This window comes from Candoia aspera, chromosome 16 (assembly GCF_035149785.1).
Source record: "Candoia aspera isolate rCanAsp1 chromosome 16, rCanAsp1.hap2, whole genome shotgun sequence".
Lineage (NCBI taxonomy): Eukaryota > Metazoa > Chordata > Lepidosauria > Squamata > Boidae > Candoia > Candoia aspera.
In genome coordinates, this window is record NC_086168.1 from 10791221 (window position 1) to 10809038 (window position 17818).

The 17818-nt window shown below is 53.2% G+C and overlaps 1 protein-coding gene across 2 annotated transcripts in view; it reads left to right on the forward strand.

Moving 5' to 3' along the window:
- SPTAN1 (spectrin alpha, non-erythrocytic 1) overlaps positions 1-17818 on the forward strand; it is a 46009-nt gene that overhangs the window by 19998 nt on the left and 8193 nt on the right. Inside the window, exons 15-45 of one of the 2 annotated variants that reach the window (XM_063316145.1) lie at positions 295-499; positions 607-788; positions 969-1212; positions 1496-1618; positions 1822-2039; positions 2187-2279; positions 2680-2814; positions 3023-3171; positions 4541-4600; positions 5606-5804; positions 6143-6247; positions 7034-7057; positions 7423-7458; positions 8028-8075; positions 8461-8552; positions 9191-9335; positions 9424-9605; positions 9697-9796; positions 10124-10321; positions 10534-10680; positions 11144-11247; positions 11361-11523; positions 13622-13753; positions 14784-14921; positions 15066-15170; positions 15346-15554; positions 15646-15766; positions 16428-16549; positions 16700-16832; positions 17218-17316; positions 17656-17815. In XM_063316145.1, the coding sequence (XP_063172215.1) occupies positions 295-499; positions 607-788; positions 969-1212; positions 1496-1618; positions 1822-2039; positions 2187-2279; positions 2680-2814; positions 3023-3171; positions 4541-4600; positions 5606-5804; positions 6143-6247; positions 7034-7057; positions 7423-7458; positions 8028-8075; positions 8461-8552; positions 9191-9335; positions 9424-9605; positions 9697-9796; positions 10124-10321; positions 10534-10680; positions 11144-11247; positions 11361-11523; positions 13622-13753; positions 14784-14921; positions 15066-15170; positions 15346-15554; positions 15646-15766; positions 16428-16549; positions 16700-16832; positions 17218-17316; positions 17656-17815 (4171 nt within the window). The remainder of the gene's footprint in view (positions 1-294; positions 500-606; positions 789-968; positions 1213-1495; positions 1619-1821; positions 2040-2186; positions 2280-2679; positions 2815-3022; positions 3172-4540; positions 4601-5605; positions 5805-6142; positions 6248-7033; positions 7058-7422; positions 7459-8027; positions 8076-8460; positions 8553-9190; positions 9336-9423; positions 9606-9696; positions 9797-10123; positions 10322-10533; positions 10681-11143; positions 11248-11360; positions 11524-13621; positions 13754-14783; positions 14922-15065; positions 15171-15345; positions 15555-15645; positions 15767-16427; positions 16550-16699; positions 16833-17217; positions 17317-17655; positions 17816-17818) is intronic. The other variant, XM_063316146.1, reaches the window with a different exon arrangement.

Sequence of the window (17818 nt, forward strand, 5' to 3'; positions counted from 1 at the left end):
GGTAGAAAATGGTGATCGCACGACCAAGGGATGCTGTGATGGGCATAAATGCGAACCGGTTGCCAAGCACCCAAATCGTGATCATGCGATTGTGGGGGTGCTGCAGCGGTTGTAAGTGTGAGGACCGGTCGCAAGTCCTTTTTCCAGCACCACCGTAAGTCCAAACCATCGCTAAACAAATGGTTGTTGTGAGGACTACCCATATTAATGTGGTGACCACAGTCCCGCACGATCCTTAGCACCAGATGCTCGGCTAACCTAGTTGCTGTTGATTTGGTCTCCTCCATTTCGTAGGACCCGTCCAACCTCCAAGGAAAGGTGCAGAAACACCAGGCGTTCGAAGCTGAGCTCTCGGCCAATCAGAGTCGCATCGACGCCCTCGAGAAAGCCGGGCAGAACCTGACCGACGTCAAACATTACGCCTCCGACGAAGTGGCCGTTCGCATGAATGAAGTCATCAGCTTGTGGAAGAAGCTGCTGGAAGCTACTGAGCTGAAAGGTGCAAGGCGGCTAAGCGGAGGCAGGGGAGGGCAGGGAGAAAGAGGGTGCCCGAAAAGCCCTTCCGCGGTGCCCCGGATCTCTCAACTCTCCCCGTCTCCCTTCCAGGGATCAAGCTGTGCGAGGCCAACCAACAGCAGCAGTTCAACCGCAACGTGGAAGACATTGAGCTGTGGCTGTACGAAGTGGAAGGCCACCTGGCTTCTGACGATTACGGCAAAGACCTGACCAGCGTTCAGAATCTGCAGAAGAAGCACGCCCTCCTGGAGGCAGACGTAGCCGCCCACCAGGTACAGCCCCTGCCCTCTCCCGAACCCTTCCCCACCTGCCCAGCCCTCCCCGTGAGGTGGAGCGGTTGCGGTCGGAGGGCCGTGGGAATTAGCCCCGGACCTGTCCGGAACAGAGAGAGACGGTCCTTGCGAGGGGGCTGCTGCTGATCTCCAGCTCTTGCGCCGCGTCCCCTCTTTCAGGACCGCATCGACGGCATCACCATCCAGGCTCGCCAGTTTCAGGAGGCCGGGCACTTCGATGCAGACAACATCAGGAAGAAGCAGGAGGTGCTGGTGGCCCGCTACGAAGCTCTGAAGGAGCCCATGGGGACCCGCAAGCAGAAACTGGCCGATTCCCTCCGCCTTCAGCAGCTCTTCCGCGACGTTGAAGACGAAGAAACCTGGATCAGAGAGAAGGAACCGATTGCGGCTTCTACCAACCGAGGTTGGTGCCGGTTGGCCCTCCTCGGGGAGGGCAAGATGCATCACGTGGCCACACACATCGGTAGTTTTGAGCTGCTAATTGGTAACATTGTTCTAATGTTACCGATTAGAAAAACTGGTGCCATTTTTCCCACTGCAAGAACACAGCTTCCCCCACAAAGGGGTAGGAGGAGTATTTACCAACTGATGTGAATTGTGGCAGCCTGTCTATTTCCTTTTACTTAGGGGCTGTAACCATTTTTATTGGAATGGCTGATGATGACACCCCTCCCTTCTCTTTCCAGGCAAAGACCTCATTGGGGTCCAGAACCTGCTGAAGAAGCACCAAGCTTTGCAAGCGGAGATTGCTGGCCATGAGCCCCGCATTAAAGCCGTCACCCAGAAAGGAAATTCCATGGTGGAAGAAGGTGCGCCTCTTCCTCTCTTTCGGGGGAGGAAGCTTTGCCCAGGGAAGCCTCAGGGAGCTATGCTCCCTCCTCATTTTGGCTGGTTTCCTAATGGGGTGGCCTGGAGCCTTCCTCACAGAGAAGCTCCTGTCCGACCCAGGCTGGGGCGCGAGAGCTGTGTGCCTTCCCCGCTCTGATCTTTATTGGAACCGTGTGTTTCTTAGGCCATTTTGCAGCAGAAGATGTGAAAGCTAAACTGAACGACCTCAACCAGAAATGGGAGTCCTTGAAAGGGAAGGCCTCCCAGCGCCGGCAGGATCTGGAGGACTCCCTGCAGGCCCAGCAGTACTTTGCCGATGCCAACGAGGCCGAGTCTTGGATGAGGGAGAAGGAGCCCATCGTGGGTAGTACTGACTACGGAAAGGATGAGGACTCTGCCGAGGTGTGTTCCTGCGCCTGGCTAAGCTTTGTGGATAGATAACAGCCACACATGTGGTGCAGCTGTTGCGTGAGAACTTCTCCCTTGGTCAATGTACCCCGGTGGCTCAAGAGAGCTGTGCCAAGGACGCCTTTCTTCTTGCCCATTCAGGCTCTTCTCAAGAAGCACGAAGCTCTGATGTCTGATCTCTCCGCCTACGGCAGCAGCATTCAAGCGCTGAGGGAGCAGGCCCAGGCCTGTCGGGTAAGGAGAGAAGCTGACGTCCCTCTAAGGGTCCAGTCCTAGAGCAATCAGTAGCTCCGGCCGCCAGGGGAATGGGGTGCCCATCCATCAGCCTTCCCGGGTAAACCAGGCAGGAAGCACAAGATGAACTAATTCTAGTTTACTGTAAGGCTACATTGACAGAATCTTGCGAGTCTGAAAGTACAAACCTCCCGCCATCACCTTTACAGCCTGAGAAACTAGGGAGGGTCCCTTCTGAGCCTCTTTCTCCACCCATTATGCAGCTGTGGGCTATGCTCCCTCTTATCCGACCATTCCCCAGGCAGCATCTCTTCCCCCCATCTCCCAAGGTCACCCTCTCGCTCCATCCCACCATCTCAGGCTGCTCTGTTGGAACCCAAGAACCGTTTCTCTTTTCCAGCAACAAGTGGCTCCTACAGACGACGAAACAGGCAAGGAGCTGGTCCTCGCCCTGTACGATTACCAAGAGAAGAGTCCGCGGGAAGTCACAATGAAGAAGGGCGATATTCTGACTCTTCTGAACAGCACCAACAAGGTAAAAAAAGCACCGGGTGGAATTCCGAAACAGCCGTGAAACCGTCTAGCCCAGTGTTGCTCAACCTTGGCGGCTTTAAGCCGGGTGGACTTCAACTCCCAGAATTCCCCAGCCAGCCTCGGCTGCCGCCGTAGTGCAGGAAAATAACTCTTTGGCGTTAAGTTGAGCAGGGAACCCAGGCTGATTCCTTTTTCCCCTTTTCCCGCAGGATTGGTGGAAAGTGGAAGTGAACGACCGGCAGGGCTTTGTGCCGGCTGCCTACGTGAAGAAGCTGGACCCCGCGCAGTCTGCGTCCCGCGAGAACCTCCTGGACGAGCAGGGCAGCATCGCCTTGCGCCAAGAGCAGATCGATCACCAGTAAGGCTGACCTCGCCGGACTCAGAACGAACCGTAGTGCTTGAGAAGGATTAACCTGCTCCCTAGTTTATTTTGCCGGCTCCTGCTGTTTTCCACGGTCGATTCCGTTGAGCAGCACCCACACTCCTCTTCGTTTTTAATCCTTCCTTTCCTAACCGTAGATCCGGCTGCTTCCTGCCCATTAGCTGTCACAATGAGCGTTTTTTTGTTTTTAAAACCATGCCCTCTTGTGCTGCCTCATGGCCTGTGCTGCTGCCACTCCTAAGCAGCATCTGCTCCAGTAATCCCCACTTCCCTTTGTCTTGGCATGCTGTCCTCGACTGAGACCTCCTCTTCAGTCTAGCACCCCAAGTACAGTCCTGTCCCCGTGTGGGGCTGCCCAGGTGCAAGAAGCGTTCTCTTGCAGAGAAAACATGGTTGCACCAGTTGAAAAACAGAGAGATTGGTCAATAGAACACACCCCGCACGCCCCAAGTGACGTGCTGGCTCGGGAATTCTGGGAATTGAAGGCCACACGTCTTCAGATCGCCACGGTTGAGAGGCGCCACTCCAGACTGTACTTGCCTGGGGACTCGTGATAAGAGCCTCCCTTCCTAATGCATGCTCTAAGCCAGTATTTTGGAGCTCAGTGCTAGAAAAAAGCAACTTATATTCACGTATGAGAGACGGGGGGAGCAAGCAACTGGCAGAGCAAAGCCGCCGATCATCCCCCAGCCTTCAGCTTTACAGCAGTCCTCGCCCAGGCTGTTGGTGGGCGAGGACGCTGAGTAGGGAAGGCGCCACCATGAGTCAGGCCCAAAGCAGACCCCGCGCTTGCTGCTGGTCATTTGGCCCTGTGGGTTTGGCTGACCCCCCAAGAACGAATGACTCCAGCTCACACATCCCCCTCCCTCCCTTCCTCCGGGAGTTGCATTTAGTCTCTTTCCTTCTCACACTTCCAAGGAGGAGGTTAAGGTGTTCCTTTTCTACCAAGTCCCTACAGCTGTGCTGCTGGCAGTTTAAGCTGTTCGTATTAGTTTTCTAAGGGGTTTATGTTTTATGGGTAGAAAGAGGAGCGTATATACCGAAATTGGAAAAGGAGTAAAATAAATTTGACTCAGCCCCTTAACGGGAACTGAACTGTACGGCGGGGTCTCCATAATCATGCCCCGATCTTCTTCACACTGCCACGGTCTGTGTGTGTTTGTGTGTCCCCCACCTCCCCGTTCTTCCGACTTCAACTGTCCTCTTCTGTTCCATCCGCCGCAAGTGCTGCTTGGGCGGACCCTTTTATGTTTTGCTGGACGGACCCTTCCTTTCCTTTGTTTTTGTTAATCAGACTAATTTTGTGCATGCTTTTTCTGCTGTGCTCCCTCTCCTATCTGTACAGGACTTTCATTACTAAGGAGGTCGGCAGTGTATCTCTGCGTATGAAACAGGTCGAAGAACTGTGAGTAGGCCTAGCCTTCGTTAAACCACGCTGTCTCCAACTACGGGTAGTCCTCACTTAACAACCATTTGTTTGGTGGCTGCAGACTTATGACTGTGCTGAAAATACCAACTTGCGGCCGGCTCACACTTACGGCTGTCACAGCATCCCCGTGGCCGCGTGATCACGATTTGGGCACCTGGCTACCAGTTCGCATATTTGACCATCACAGCATCCTGTGGTCACGTATTGCCATTTTCGACCTTCCCGGCTGGCTTCTGGCAAGCAAAATTAATGCGGAACCGTGTGATTCACGTAACAACCACGTGGGTTGTTTAACACCCTCTGTGATTCACTTAACAACCACCACACAAAAGGTCGTAAAATCGGATCAGGTTTGCTTAATGACCACTTTGCTTAGCAACTGAAATTCTGGTCCCAGTTGGGGTCGTTAAGTGAGGACTACCTGTAGTCACTTTCTCACTGTTTTCTGTCTGTCTGGGGCAGCGCTCTTAGAAGAGTTCGAAATAGCATCCCTTCGGCTGGACGGGCTCTGAAAAAGAGCCGTCTCCCATTTGTCGTAGAAACAGCCTCGTTGACGCTGATCCTTTCAGATCTGGGCTGGCTACCCCAAGCCCGGTGCTCTCCGGGGGTGCCGGAACACAATTTCCCTAACCCCTCCTCCGTTGTAATCGGTCGCATCTGGGGGCCATCTGGTCAGGGCAGCGGAGCCGGAGGACGAGGCTGCGTATGAAAGGAGTCTGGGGTTTCTGGGCTGTGCCAACCGATCTTTTCCCTCGGCTGCAGCCGCTTCCGCATCTTGTTGCCGTGCCTGCTGTGCGTATTTAGAGGTTCCCGTGATTGTAGAGGCTTCTAACGTTGCAGTTCTCTGGTTGCGGAGTGTTTTCTGCCATCCACGAGGCCCCCAGCCCACACGGAGGGGCTGTGGGGTGGCTGTGCCGCTGCCGCCTGCCGTTGCGCTCTCTGACCCAGCCCTCTGTGGGTTTCCTCCCCGCTGCCCTGCAGGTACCACTCTCTCCTGGAACTGGGAGAGAAGCGCAAAGACATGCTGGAGAAGAGCTGCAAGAAATTCATGCTCTTCCGGGAGGCGAGCGAGCTGCAGCAGTGGATCCACGAGAAGGAGGCCACCCTCGCCAACGAGGAGGTGGGGGCCGACCTCGAGCAGGTGGAGGTGCTGCAGAAGAAGTTTGACGACTTCCAGAAGGTGGGTGGCGAGACGCAAAGCGGCGGCCGGAGAGCTGGGGGCAGCAGGGCCCAAAGCGTACTCCTTCCCCCAGTCTCAGATGCAGGAACAAAATGGAGAAGGCGCCGAGCGAACAAGAGTGGCGGGATGGGACCTCTTCGGGGGGAACCTGGCTGTTGAGATTCTGGGGCACGTTCTCCTTCTTGGGGAGCGGCCTATAAAGGGTGTAGTGGGCCCTCTAATCCTGGGGACAATGAACCCTCCTGTGGGAGAGACCCAGTTCCGGGCTTCCCTTGTTTTGAGGGCGGTGCATTCTCACCGGCTGAATTCTCATCCCTCGGGCATTTTGCTCCACGCAGGATCTGAAAGCCAACGAGTCTCGTCTGAAGGACATTAACAAGGTGGCAAATGACCTGGAGTCCGAAGGTCTGATGGCCGAGGAGGTTCACGCCGTGCAACAGCAGGTATGCTCGGCTCCCGTTGAGTCTCCCGCCCAGGATTTCCATTTGCAAGTGGGTTAAGTGGGTTTCTCCAACCAGCTGCCTCCCAGATGTGCATCGGAGTGAAATGCCCATCAGCCTTCCCGCCTTGCTCTCTAACGGGTATCATAGTCCAGCACGTTTGGCAGAGACCCAGTTGAAGAAACGTGGTTTAGATACTCTCGAAAACACATTCAGTAGCTTTTATGTAGGTTTTTTTTTCCCCCAATAGACTTTTCTGGATCTACATAATCTTACAGAAAACCGCCTTGCGCTGGTTCTGATCTAGTTTCCTCCAGGGATCTCATACGACCTGCTAACTTAATTTTAGATTCTTAGGATATGATCCCCAGGTCTTCATATCTTAAAAAAAAAAACAGTACAAGTCAATGAATCCGCCATAAAAACACAGGTAGCACGAAATTGTTGTGTTGATCTTGGAGCACGCTCGGGGAAGCTTTAAACTGGAAACTGGATTTCCTTACTTTTTTTACAACTTCTCACAAGCAGGCTTGTGAAATTTGCGACACCTTTTTTGCAATTGTCATAAGCACTGGTAGGACCCGTTTGCTTTTAGGAATTCCAAAGAAGTTGAATTACAGCTGATTTTTTTTTTTTTCTTAACTGTTTGGGGGAAAATGTTTTTTCTAATGGGCTTGTGTGACCTATCTTGTTTTTGGAAACACGTGATGAATTTCTAATTGGTTCCTTTTCTGAAGAACGTAGATCCTTTCGTTCAGAAATAATTATATGCCTGTCTGTCTTTTTTAGGAAGTCTACGGAATGATGCCACGGGTAAGCATCTCCTCAAACATTTAGCCCTTCTTTGCTTTTGAAGGGGGGGGGAATTGGGGTCCGAAGAAACGAGGGGAGAAAAATAGAGATTGGCCTGAAGGACCCTTCCCCATAACATCCTGTCCGTCTTATCCATACACGGTCTTGCATGTCCAAAATACAAAAAGATAATCAGCACAACCTAATTTGCATTAATTGGGAAGTCAGTGGGAACCAGCCTTGGTTACGTCACTAAGAGAGGAAGAAAAGGGGTTGTTTTTTTTGTTACATAATTAAGTCTAGATGTTGTAAATGTAACACGAGGTTTGCCGCTTCGGTTGGGTGACCTCTGAGGTTCTTTTTTTATATATAATTCTTTAAAACAGGATGAAGCTGATTCCAAGACGGCGTCTCCTTGGAAGGTAGATCCCCTTTGAAAATAACTCCAACTGGTGTGGGTCCCGGAAAAGGAACAGTACATCTGAATTTCTTTATTTAGCTTTGTTTTTGTTGGGTGCATCTGGTTTTACCTAAAACACCGTCCAGATTTTAATTCTTGGGTGGGGAGAAGCAGTTCAGTCCCACAAAGTTACCTAGTTCTCTTTCCCATAAGACAATTGGGGGTGGGGGAATAGAAGCTTTGGTAAAGATCTAAATGATGTTAAAAACTCCAGGTTGCTTGAAAGTATTGACTACTTTGTGCTTTGAGTATGAGTGGCAGTCACCGATTTAGGATAACAAAGTTACCTTTGGGTGTGCACCATTGAATATCTCTTTTTAAAGCACTTTTAAAACTCTTTATTTACTTTTTTCTGTACTGTGAGGATTGGAAGGGTGGGAGTGCACATGTAAATGTTATACCTTTTAATTTAGGGGGAAAAACTGGATTTAGATTTTTATTTTTTTAAACTTTTTTAAAAAACAGTTTTCGTGCCGTTTAACGTGATCGTGTTTTAGTAACTCTTGTTTCCAATTCCTGTTCGGTCTCCAGTCTGCAAGAATGATGGTCCACACAGTGGCAACCTTCAACTCCATCAAGGTAAAGCTCTGCTCCGTCACTGTATTTGAACGGAAATGGTTGGAAAATCTTTTCTCTCTCCCTTCAAAGTTTCATCTGCTGCGAAGCCTCATAGCCAGTTCTCAGTTTTAAAAACATGTCAGTGAATTTAGAAGCAACAGTGGATAGGGAAACTATTTCCTTCTATATAGTAATTCTATTATGATTAGGATTATTATCATCACCATTTTCCTTGATGACCATTTACAATTAGAAAGAACTTGGTTGTGCAGTAATTGCACACTTCCCTCTGGGATTTTTTTTTCCCCTGTGGCTTAAGGCATTGCTCCTTCAAAGACGACGTAGCAGACATTGCTTTGTCTCCTTGGGTGTATATACCCTGTTCTTTATTTCTTCTGTCCTCCAGGAACTGAACGAGCGCTGGCGATCTCTACAGCAGCTGGCTGAAGAGCGGAGCCAGCTGTTGGGAAGTGCCCACGAGGTCCAGCGATTCCACAGGTGAGCAGAGCCTGGGATCATTGGTGCCAGTCGGGTTTGGGGGCGGTATCTGATTTGATGAAACGGTTTTGCCTTGATGTCCATGCGCGTAGATTCACTGTCCAGTTGCCTGCCAAAGGACTGGACAGAGCAGCAGGGCTTTTGTTCGTATTACAGGTAGTCCTCACTTAACGACCACAATGAGGACTGGAAAATTGGTTGTTAGGCGGTGAGGTCATTAAGTGAGTCACCATGTGACCGGACCTGATTTTTACGACCATGTTTTACAGTGGCCGTTAAGCAAATCTAACCGCCCAGAGTCCCCCGTATGTGGGAGATGGGTGGTGATAAAAATATGATAAATAAAAAATAAAATAAATCTAGCTTCCCCAATGGACTTTTTTTTTTTTTTTTGCTGGAAACTGGCAAAAAAGGTCGCAAATTGTGAGCGCGTGACCGCAGGACACGGCAGCTGGTTGTAAATGTGAGCTGGCTGCCAAGTGCCCGAATTGTGAGCGCGTGACTACGGGGGTGGTGCGACGTTTTGCAACAAGTGTGAGCACAGGTCATAGAGCGCTTTTCCCAAGGCTGTCGTAACTTCGGGCCGTCGTTAAATGAGCGGCCGTTAAGCAAGGACTGCCTGTATTGTGACCTTCCAGAGATGCTGACGAGACGAAGGAGTGGATTGAGGAAAAGAATCAAGCCCTCAACACTGACAACTACGGGCATGACCTGGCGAGCGTGCAGGCCCTGCAGCGCAAGCACGAGGGCTTCGAGAGAGACCTCGCCGCCCTCGGCGACAAGGTTGGCGGGGAAAGTAGGGCAGCCTCTCCTTTTCAGGGCCGGAAACGTCCCTCCCCTTCCGAGCTTCTCCCCCGTCTCTCTGCTTCAGGTGAACTCCCTCGGAGAAACAGCGGAGCGGCTGATCCAGTCTCACCCCGAGTCGTCGGAAGATCTCCAGGAAAAATGTACCGAACTGAACCAGGCCTGGAACAGCCTCGGGAAACGGGCTGATCAGCGCAAGGAGAAGCTGGGGGAGTCCCACGACCTGCAGCGCTTCCTCAGCGACTTCAGGTGGGGTGCGGCGTGGGCGAGGGCTCGGGTGGCCCTCCCTGCCCCCTCAGACCTGCCCGCGTAACCGGGGTCGCCCCGCCTCCGTTTGCAGGGACCTCATGTCCTGGATCAACGGAATCCGAGGACTCGTGTCCTCCGACGAGCTGGCCAAGGACGTGACGGGAGCAGAGGCTCTGTTGGAGAGACACCAAGTACGTCGGGAGCGCTGCAGAGCGACCTCGGGCGGCTAAGAGGGTCGTGGCCCCCGCACTGCACAGGGCCGACGGGGACAAATTCAGGTCTTCTTGGTTCAGTGGAGCATTTTGGCCGCTGCCAGAGGCCTTTGGGGATTCGCATCGAAACCGGTCTTGCTGTTCCCTAAACGCTTCCGTGTCTGTGGATGGCCAGAGGGGCAGAAAGCCAGAAACCCACCCCAAAAGTCCTCAGTGCCTCTCACCTGCGTCGGAGCGCCTGCCCCCCCACCGCGGGCCTCCCCTGCGGCTCCCTCATCCGAGCCCTCGCCTCTCACCACCTTCCAGGAACACCGTACCGAAATAGACGCCCGAGCTGGCACCTTCCAGGCCTTCGAGCAGTTTGGGCAGCAGCTCCTGGCCCGCAGCCACTACGCCAGCCCCGAGATCGAGGAGAAGCTGCACATCCTCGACCAGGAACGGGCTGACTTGGAAAAAGCCTGGGCCCAGCGCCGGATGATGCTGGACCAGTGTCTGGAACTGCAGGTGCGTCCGTTCGGTTAAATCCCAGCAGCGTCCTCCCCTTTGGTGGCAGGAATTAACCTGCGAGCGGGATTCGAGTTCCCGGAATGCAGCTCCCAGCCGAGCTGTGGCGTAAGATGAGAAGAGAAAACGGCCACAGCGAGGGGTGTGGCACCCCCGGGGCCAAACTGGGTCCGTGTCGCTCACTCGCGCGCTCGTTTCTCCCTTCGGTTTAGCTCTTCCATAGGGACTGTGAGCAGGCAGAGAACTGGATGGCCGCCCGGGAGGCTTTCTTAAACACCGAAGATAAGGGGGACTCCCTGGACAGCGTGGAGGCCCTCATCAAGAAGCACGAAGACTTTGACAAGGCCATCAATGTCCAGGTGGGATGGGCACCTGCGCCTGGAACATGGGGATGCTGCTTTGCTGGGATGGTGTATCGTTTACTCAGCTGCGTGGCTTTCCCCTCCACGGTGGGAAGGGACGAGCCAAGACAGGCAGCAGTCGCTCAAGCCTGAAATGAGCGTCCGCTTTGCAGATACCGGACAGAGTCCAGCAGGTTGCTCCCGAGAAGCTCACCTGTGGAGAAGGAGCCTAGGAAGAGCTGTGGCTTAGGTTAACCAGGGTGCTGGGTCCGGATAACCCAGCTTTTGTACTCTCTCTACTCCTGAGCCAGCTTCCGGGGCAGTTTGTCAGGGCGTGAACAGTGCGTGGCTTTCAGTGTGAGAACTGCAGCAGCGCAGACCTTTTCACAAAGCAAGCGTTGCTCCCTGCTTGAGTACAAAGGCCGTCAGTCAACCAAGCAATACTGACATTTCCCAACATGTCATTTTTAATTTTATTTAGGAGGAAAAGATTGCGGCCCTCCAGGCTTTTGCTGACCAGCTGATTTCTGCCGATCATTACGCCAAAGGGGTCATTGCCAACAGACGCCACGAGGTGCTGGACAGGTCGGTGGGCTCCTTCGGTCTCTCGGAGGGGTTCTGTGGCGTTCATCTCACATGTCCTTCGTTACAAGTTCTCTTGAGGGTTCCTGACACAAACAGTGACGCTTTATTGGTAGGTGGCGTCGGCTGAAAGCTCAGATGATCGAAAAGAGGTCCAAACTCGGAGAATCCCAGACTCTCCAGCAGTTCAGCCGAGACGTGGATGAAATAGAGGCCTGGATCAGCGAGAAGCTCCAGACTGCAAGCGACGAATCGTACAAAGATCCCACCAACATTCAGGTGAGGCTGGGTCACTACCACGTATCCAGAATTAACTCCGGCCTTGAGGCGGGAGGAAAACTAAGGCGAGCAGGACTTTCCTTAACGTTGTAGAGGTATCTGCAGGTCCTAAAACCTTTGGACTTTGCAAATACTGGATTGGATCCTGTGAGGCGCAACCTGATGGTTCCTCCTTGTCAGCAGCCCTCGCATTAGATAATCCAGTTTTCAAGGCCTTCCCGCTCCCCCTCCCTGACAGAGAAATAGATTCCTCTTTGCCAATCCTTCTTGCTTGCTGAGCTCTACCTGCAGAGGTTAAACCTGCTTTTCGGTTTTTTAAAAAAAGGTCATTTCGGTGACTCAAAATTAAAGTAGCTGTCCTTGGGTCAGCAGATGTGGCACTGATCTATCCTCTCTCCATCTGTTTATAGCTTTCCAAACTCCTGGTAAGTTAAAGAGTCCAGCCTGATTTGGCTTCATTTGTGTTGAAGTCTGCTCCACCCACTCATCTGCTCGTTCGTTCAATCATACTTCCATTTTTTTTTTAATACCACTCCCTCGGTGATTGTTTTTTGTCGTTCCCCTCCTTGACATGGACATCTGTCTTTTTTGTTCTTGTAGTGCCTCCTCCCCATTAACCCATTTCAAAGCAATGGTCTGCATGATCTGCTTGATTTTGTTGGTGACCTGCCTGCACGCCCCCCCCTTTTTTCCCCACCCCCAGAGAGTGAACAAAGTTGAATCTCCTCTTTGTCTCTGTCGTTTAGTCCCCTAGCTGGGCTCTCCCCAACCTGGCACCCTCCAGAGGTGTTGAATTTCAATTCCCGTTACCCTCAACTGGCATGGCCATCAACCTTCCGGAGGGCAGGGGGCCGGGGAGGCTGAGCCAGCCCACTGCTGCTTCCCCAGAGGCAGGCCAGCCGTGACGGGGATGGGAACCCCGTCCCTTTCCTTTGCAAACATGGAAGGGGAAGGTGGCCAGAACTGTTGGCAATTAATTTAGCAAAGATGATAAGGTTGCGAGAAAAAGGTTAATGGCAACACTTGGGGGCGGGGGGCAACATGGGACTGGGTCCCCTTCCTTGCCGATCAGCGGTGGGGTCGGGAAGCCAGGCTCCTCCAACGAAACGTTGCCAACCCCTGGTCTCCTTCGGTCTGGGGGAGGCTAATGTCTGGCCAGATGACTGCACTAAACGCTTCCTCTGACCTAGAGGCTGGGTTCACACAGGGCTCTAAACCCAAGTTAAAACGGAGCAGCCCCGTTCCCATCATAAACCAAATTGTGAGATAAAGTGATGGCCCCGTTTGCGCCACGTCCGAACTGGAAACAGCCCAACTCTGTTGACCGTGATGTGTGAGCCCAGCCCATGACTGTGTGTTCCTTTTTGTCTCTCTCTCTCTCTCTCTTTCCTTCCCCTTTCCCCCTTTTGTGTTGTTGGGGGCCGTAAAGGGTTAGGGGGACCTTGTTACCATCCTCTGCCCAGGAAAACGGGGGGGGGGCTTTGTCTTTTGTTCCCCTTGCTCAAGAAGCAGACAAGGGGGCTGGGGAGCATGCCGTCCAGTAGCTTTCCGCCAAGGTCATTTTCCAGGATAAAGTGAAGATCCTGATGAATGCCCTGCCACATTCTGCATTTTTGATTCCACTTCCTGTTGCTCTACGAAGCTACACGTTTTGCCGTGTGCGACCCTTGGCTGTCCTCAGTTTCCACAACTGCAAAACCCTCCTTTTGTTCACACGTGAAATTAAGGCAGCTTTTGCCACCTGGAGCCCTTCTGATGGGTTGCATTACAATTCCCCTCATCCTCGGGATATCATGGGCTCCAAAGCCCGTGCACCACGGCCCCTTACAACATCAGGAAGTTCAGCAGCACCTTGCAAATGAATTTTCCCCTGTTCCCGAGCAGGCGGAAGCCCTGCTGCGCCTCCCCCTTTGCGGGATAGATGGATTTAAGTCCGCAGCAGCAGGAGCAGCAGCCCTGGAGTTGCTCCAGATGAAATAACCTCATTTATTTCATTATTTCAGAAGTTCTGTCAACAACTGAACTTCTCCTGGCCTCTGGAAGTGCTTTAGGAGCCATTGCCCAGGTTTTTTTATATTTGCTCTTTTGCTGCCTTCAGAGTAAGCACCAGAAGCACCAGGCCTTCGAAGCTGAGCTGCACGCCAACGCAGACCGGATCCGCAGCGTCATCGACGTAGGAAATTCCCTCATTGACCGAGGTGCCTGTGCCGGTAGCGAAGAGGCTGTGAAGGTAGGTGTTGTCCCCCTGGGGCCCTTGGTAGCACTGCATTTTCCAACCAGAGTAAAATTGCATGCAAATATTGATCCCTATTTAACTGAATGACGAGAATGGCACTAGGAGAACCTCTTTCAGTAAAAGGTGATTTCCCACCAAAGTGTCTCACTTAGAATATGAGGTTTCCCTGATTTTATGCCGGGTAGAATTTCATTTGGACTTCCCACAGCATATATATCCTGTCCTCTGGAGAGCTGCACGGTACGGCTGCAAAGGGATGTCCCTGTTTCTTCTCCTTAAAAAATATCAATCAAAGGAAAGCACGGGGCAGTTGAGAAACCAGCTCTCTCAGCCCCTTGGTGCTTCTACAGGTAGTCCTTGACTTACGGCTGTTCATTTAACAACCGTTGGAAGTTACAACAGTGGTGAACTAAGTGGCCTATGACTGGTCCTCGCACTAATGACTGTTGAAGTGTCCCTGCAGTTAAGGGATCAAATTTCAGGTGCTTGGCAACTGGCATATATTTACAATGGTTGCAGCATCCTGGGATCACGTGATTGCCATTTGCGACCTTCCCAGCCGGCTTCTGACAAGCAAAATCAGTGGGGGAAGCCAAACTCACTTAACAGCCACAGTGATTCGCTTAAGGACTGTGGCGAAAAAGTAAAATCTGGTGTAACTCATTTAATGACCGCCTTGCTTAGCGATGGAAGTTCCAGTCCCAATTGTGGTCGTAAGTCGAGGACTACCTGTATGCTAGGACCACCCAGGTGAGCAGGAGGCTTTATGGCGAGGAAACAGCCCTCTAGGATGGGGAGCCCGGCAGAGAACTGGCCGTTGCCAGGGAGGCCGGTTTCCAGAAGCCACTCTGCCGCCAGCTGATCGCAGCAATTGATTACCGAATTCCCTTTCCTTCCCTACCAATAAGGCTGCCAAACCCGACTGCCCGGAGCAGATTCCCAGCAGCGGGAAGGGAGAGGCCACCCTGCCCAGGCTTCCTTCTTCATCCCTGAGCCTGGCTTCCCTTCTTTTTTCCGTTGGCAGGCTCGCCTGGCTGCCTTGGCCGACCAGTGGGAGTTCCTGGTGCAAAAGTCGGCCGAGAAGAGCCAGAAGCTGAAGGAGGCCAACAAGCAGCAGAATTTCAACACCGGGATCAAGGATTTCGATTTCTGGCTTTCCGAGGTAGCTCCGTCCCCTCCCTCCCCTCCTCGGGGCTCTGGGGAATCGAGGCCTGGGGCGTGTTGGATACCTGAGGCCCTCGGTTGCCCTGGAGAAGGGTGGTGGCAAGGAGACCTGCCTCCGGTCAGCGTTTTGTGCTCCTTGCAGGTGGAAGCCCTCCTGGCCTCCGAAGACTATGGGAAGGACCTGGCGTCGGTGAACAATCTCCTGAAGAAGCACCAGTTGCTGGAAGCAGACATCTCTGCCCACGAGGTGGGACTCCCCAGGGGGCTAGCGGGCTACCCACCTAAAACGGTGCCCTTTGACTCACCGTGGATCAACCACAGCACGGCGTGGGTCTGGCCGAGCGGCCAGGCCTGGTTTTCCGTGAGCCCCTCCTGGAGAGCGCCTCACGTCTTGGGGGGTCCTCCTGTCTGTCTGCGTCCAGGACCGCCTGAAGGACCTCAGCGGCCAGGCTGACAGCCTGATGACCAGCAGTGCTTTCGACACCTCCCAAGTCAAGGACAAGCGCGACACCATCAACGGGCGCTTCCAGCGGATCAAGAGCATGGCAGCCGCCCGTCGGGCGAAGCTGAACGAGTCCCATCGTCTGCACCAGTTCTTCCGGGACATGGACGACGAGGAGTCCTGGATCAAGTACGGACGCCCTCCGTTGGCCGGCTGGGGAACCCGAAACCCTGCGGGGACCCTCTGTTGACGTCCTCCTTTTCCCCCTTTGGATACCCAGGGAGAAGAAATTGCTGGTCAGCTCAGAAGATTACGGCAGGGACCTCACCGGGGTGCAGAACCTGCGGAAGAAACACAAGCGCCTGGAAGCTGAGTTGGCCACGCACGAACCCGCAATCCAGGTAGAGACATGGGGGGGGGGCGGCTTTGAAAGCCGGGCGAGGGGAATGCTGTCTTTGAATGAAAATCCTATCTTCCTTCCCCACTGGCTGTGGATTCCAACAGTCCTTGACTTATGACCACAGTTGGGACTGGAACTTCGGTTGTTAAGTGATGCAGCCACTAAGTGATGTATCACATGACCGCACCCGATTTTATGGCCCTTTTTTGCCATGGTCGTTAAGTGAATCTTGTGGTCATTAAACAAATCCGGCTTCCCCTATTGATTTTGCTTGTCAGAAGCCAGCTGGGAAGGTTGCAAATGGCAATTGTGTGACCCCGGGATGCTGCAACTGCTGTAACTACATGCTGGTTGCCAAGTGCTCAAATTTTGAACACGTGCCTGTGGGAACATGGAGATGGTCATAAGTGCGAGGACTGGTTGTAAGTCACTTTTTTCAGCACCATTGTAACTTCAAGCGGTCACTAAACGAGTGGTCGTAAGTCAAGGACTACCTGTACTATGTTGCGAATGCCAGCCAAGTTGCTTACGAATGTTACGACTTCTTAAAAGTATTACAATGTGTGGAAATGAAGAGCCCATCCAGAAGCCACCGTTCAGCGGGGGGGAAAACCCACTGTGCGGTTGGCATCGCCCACTGTGTGATTCTGCTTCTTGGACAGGGAGTGTTGGACACTGGCAAGAAGTTGTCTGATGACAACACAATCGGCAAAGAGGAAATCCATCAGCGATTGGCTCAGTTTGTGGAACACTGGCAAGAGCTGAAGCGCCTGGCAGCTGCCCGGTAAGGGCCCAGATGTGGCGGCCTTCGGGCTTTCCTTCTTGAGCTGGGAATCGAGTCGTCGCAGGGCGGAATCTGGAAAGAAAAGAAGCAGAACGCGGAACGAAGACGGGCAGAAGAGGCCTGAATTTTTCCTGTGTTGCTCTGTTCCAGCGGTCAGCGCCTGGAGGAGTCTCTGGAATACCAGCAGTTTGTGGCCAACGTCGAAGAGGAGGAGGCCTGGATTAACGAGAAGATGACTCTGGTGGCCAGCGAGGACTACGGAGACACGCTTGCAGCCATACAGGTGAGCCAGAAGCGCCAGGCTTGAGGGAGCCACCCCGGATCAGTGTAGCGCAGCGGTGGGGTGGCTGACCTGGTGTGGGGGATCTCCGTTCAAATGGCTTGATCACAGAACCGGCGGTTTTATTGTTACGGGGTAAAACAAAGGGAGATTCATTTCAGGGGGAGAAGGCAAGGCATAAATGCAGTCCGCTGCACTGGACAGAAGTATGAAAACCTTGCAGTTCCGTATCTTGCCCTTCCCCAAAACGTTCAGGGATGCGTAGCTGCTTTTTGTAGCGATCACCCTGCAAGGGAGGGGAGGTTTTGATGCCCGGCTTGCTCAGGGCGCATCATCTACTGCCGCTCAGTGCTGGATGCCCAGCCACTCCAACTTCCATTCTCTGCAGGGCCTGCTGAAGAAGCACGAAGCGTTTGAGACGGATTTCACCGTGCACAAGGACCGAGTGAGCGACGTGTGTGCCAACGGCGAGGACCTGATCAAGAAGGTGAGAGGGGCTCGCAGCCCCTTCGCGTGCCCACCGTCCCTTGGCGTTTGGGTTCCAAGACCAGGGCAGAGGCTGTGGAAGCCGCTTCTGCCAAGACCAGAGATGCCACGTGCGGCTGGAAGCTTCCCCTTCCTCTCCCCTTGCCCAGTCACGTGGAGCACAGTGGCTTTTTCCTCGCCCGCTCCTTGCTATGCTCTGTCCTGAATCCAGCAGACTTTTTGGGGGGTTGGGCACTGCACATCTTCCATTTTCCCTGCTGGGCAAAGAATTTCCACAGGGCCTGGAAAGAGACGGACTTGCCGTGAGTAACGGGCCACGTTTCTCCTCCTTTTCCCCCAGAACAATCACCACGAGGAGAACATCACTGCCAAGATGAAGGGCCTGAAGGGCAAGGTGTCGGACCTGGAGCGGGCAGCATCCCAGAGGAAGGCCAAGCTGGACGAAAACTCGGCCTTCCTCCAGTTCAACTGGAAAGCGGACGTGGTGGAGTCCTGGATAGGTA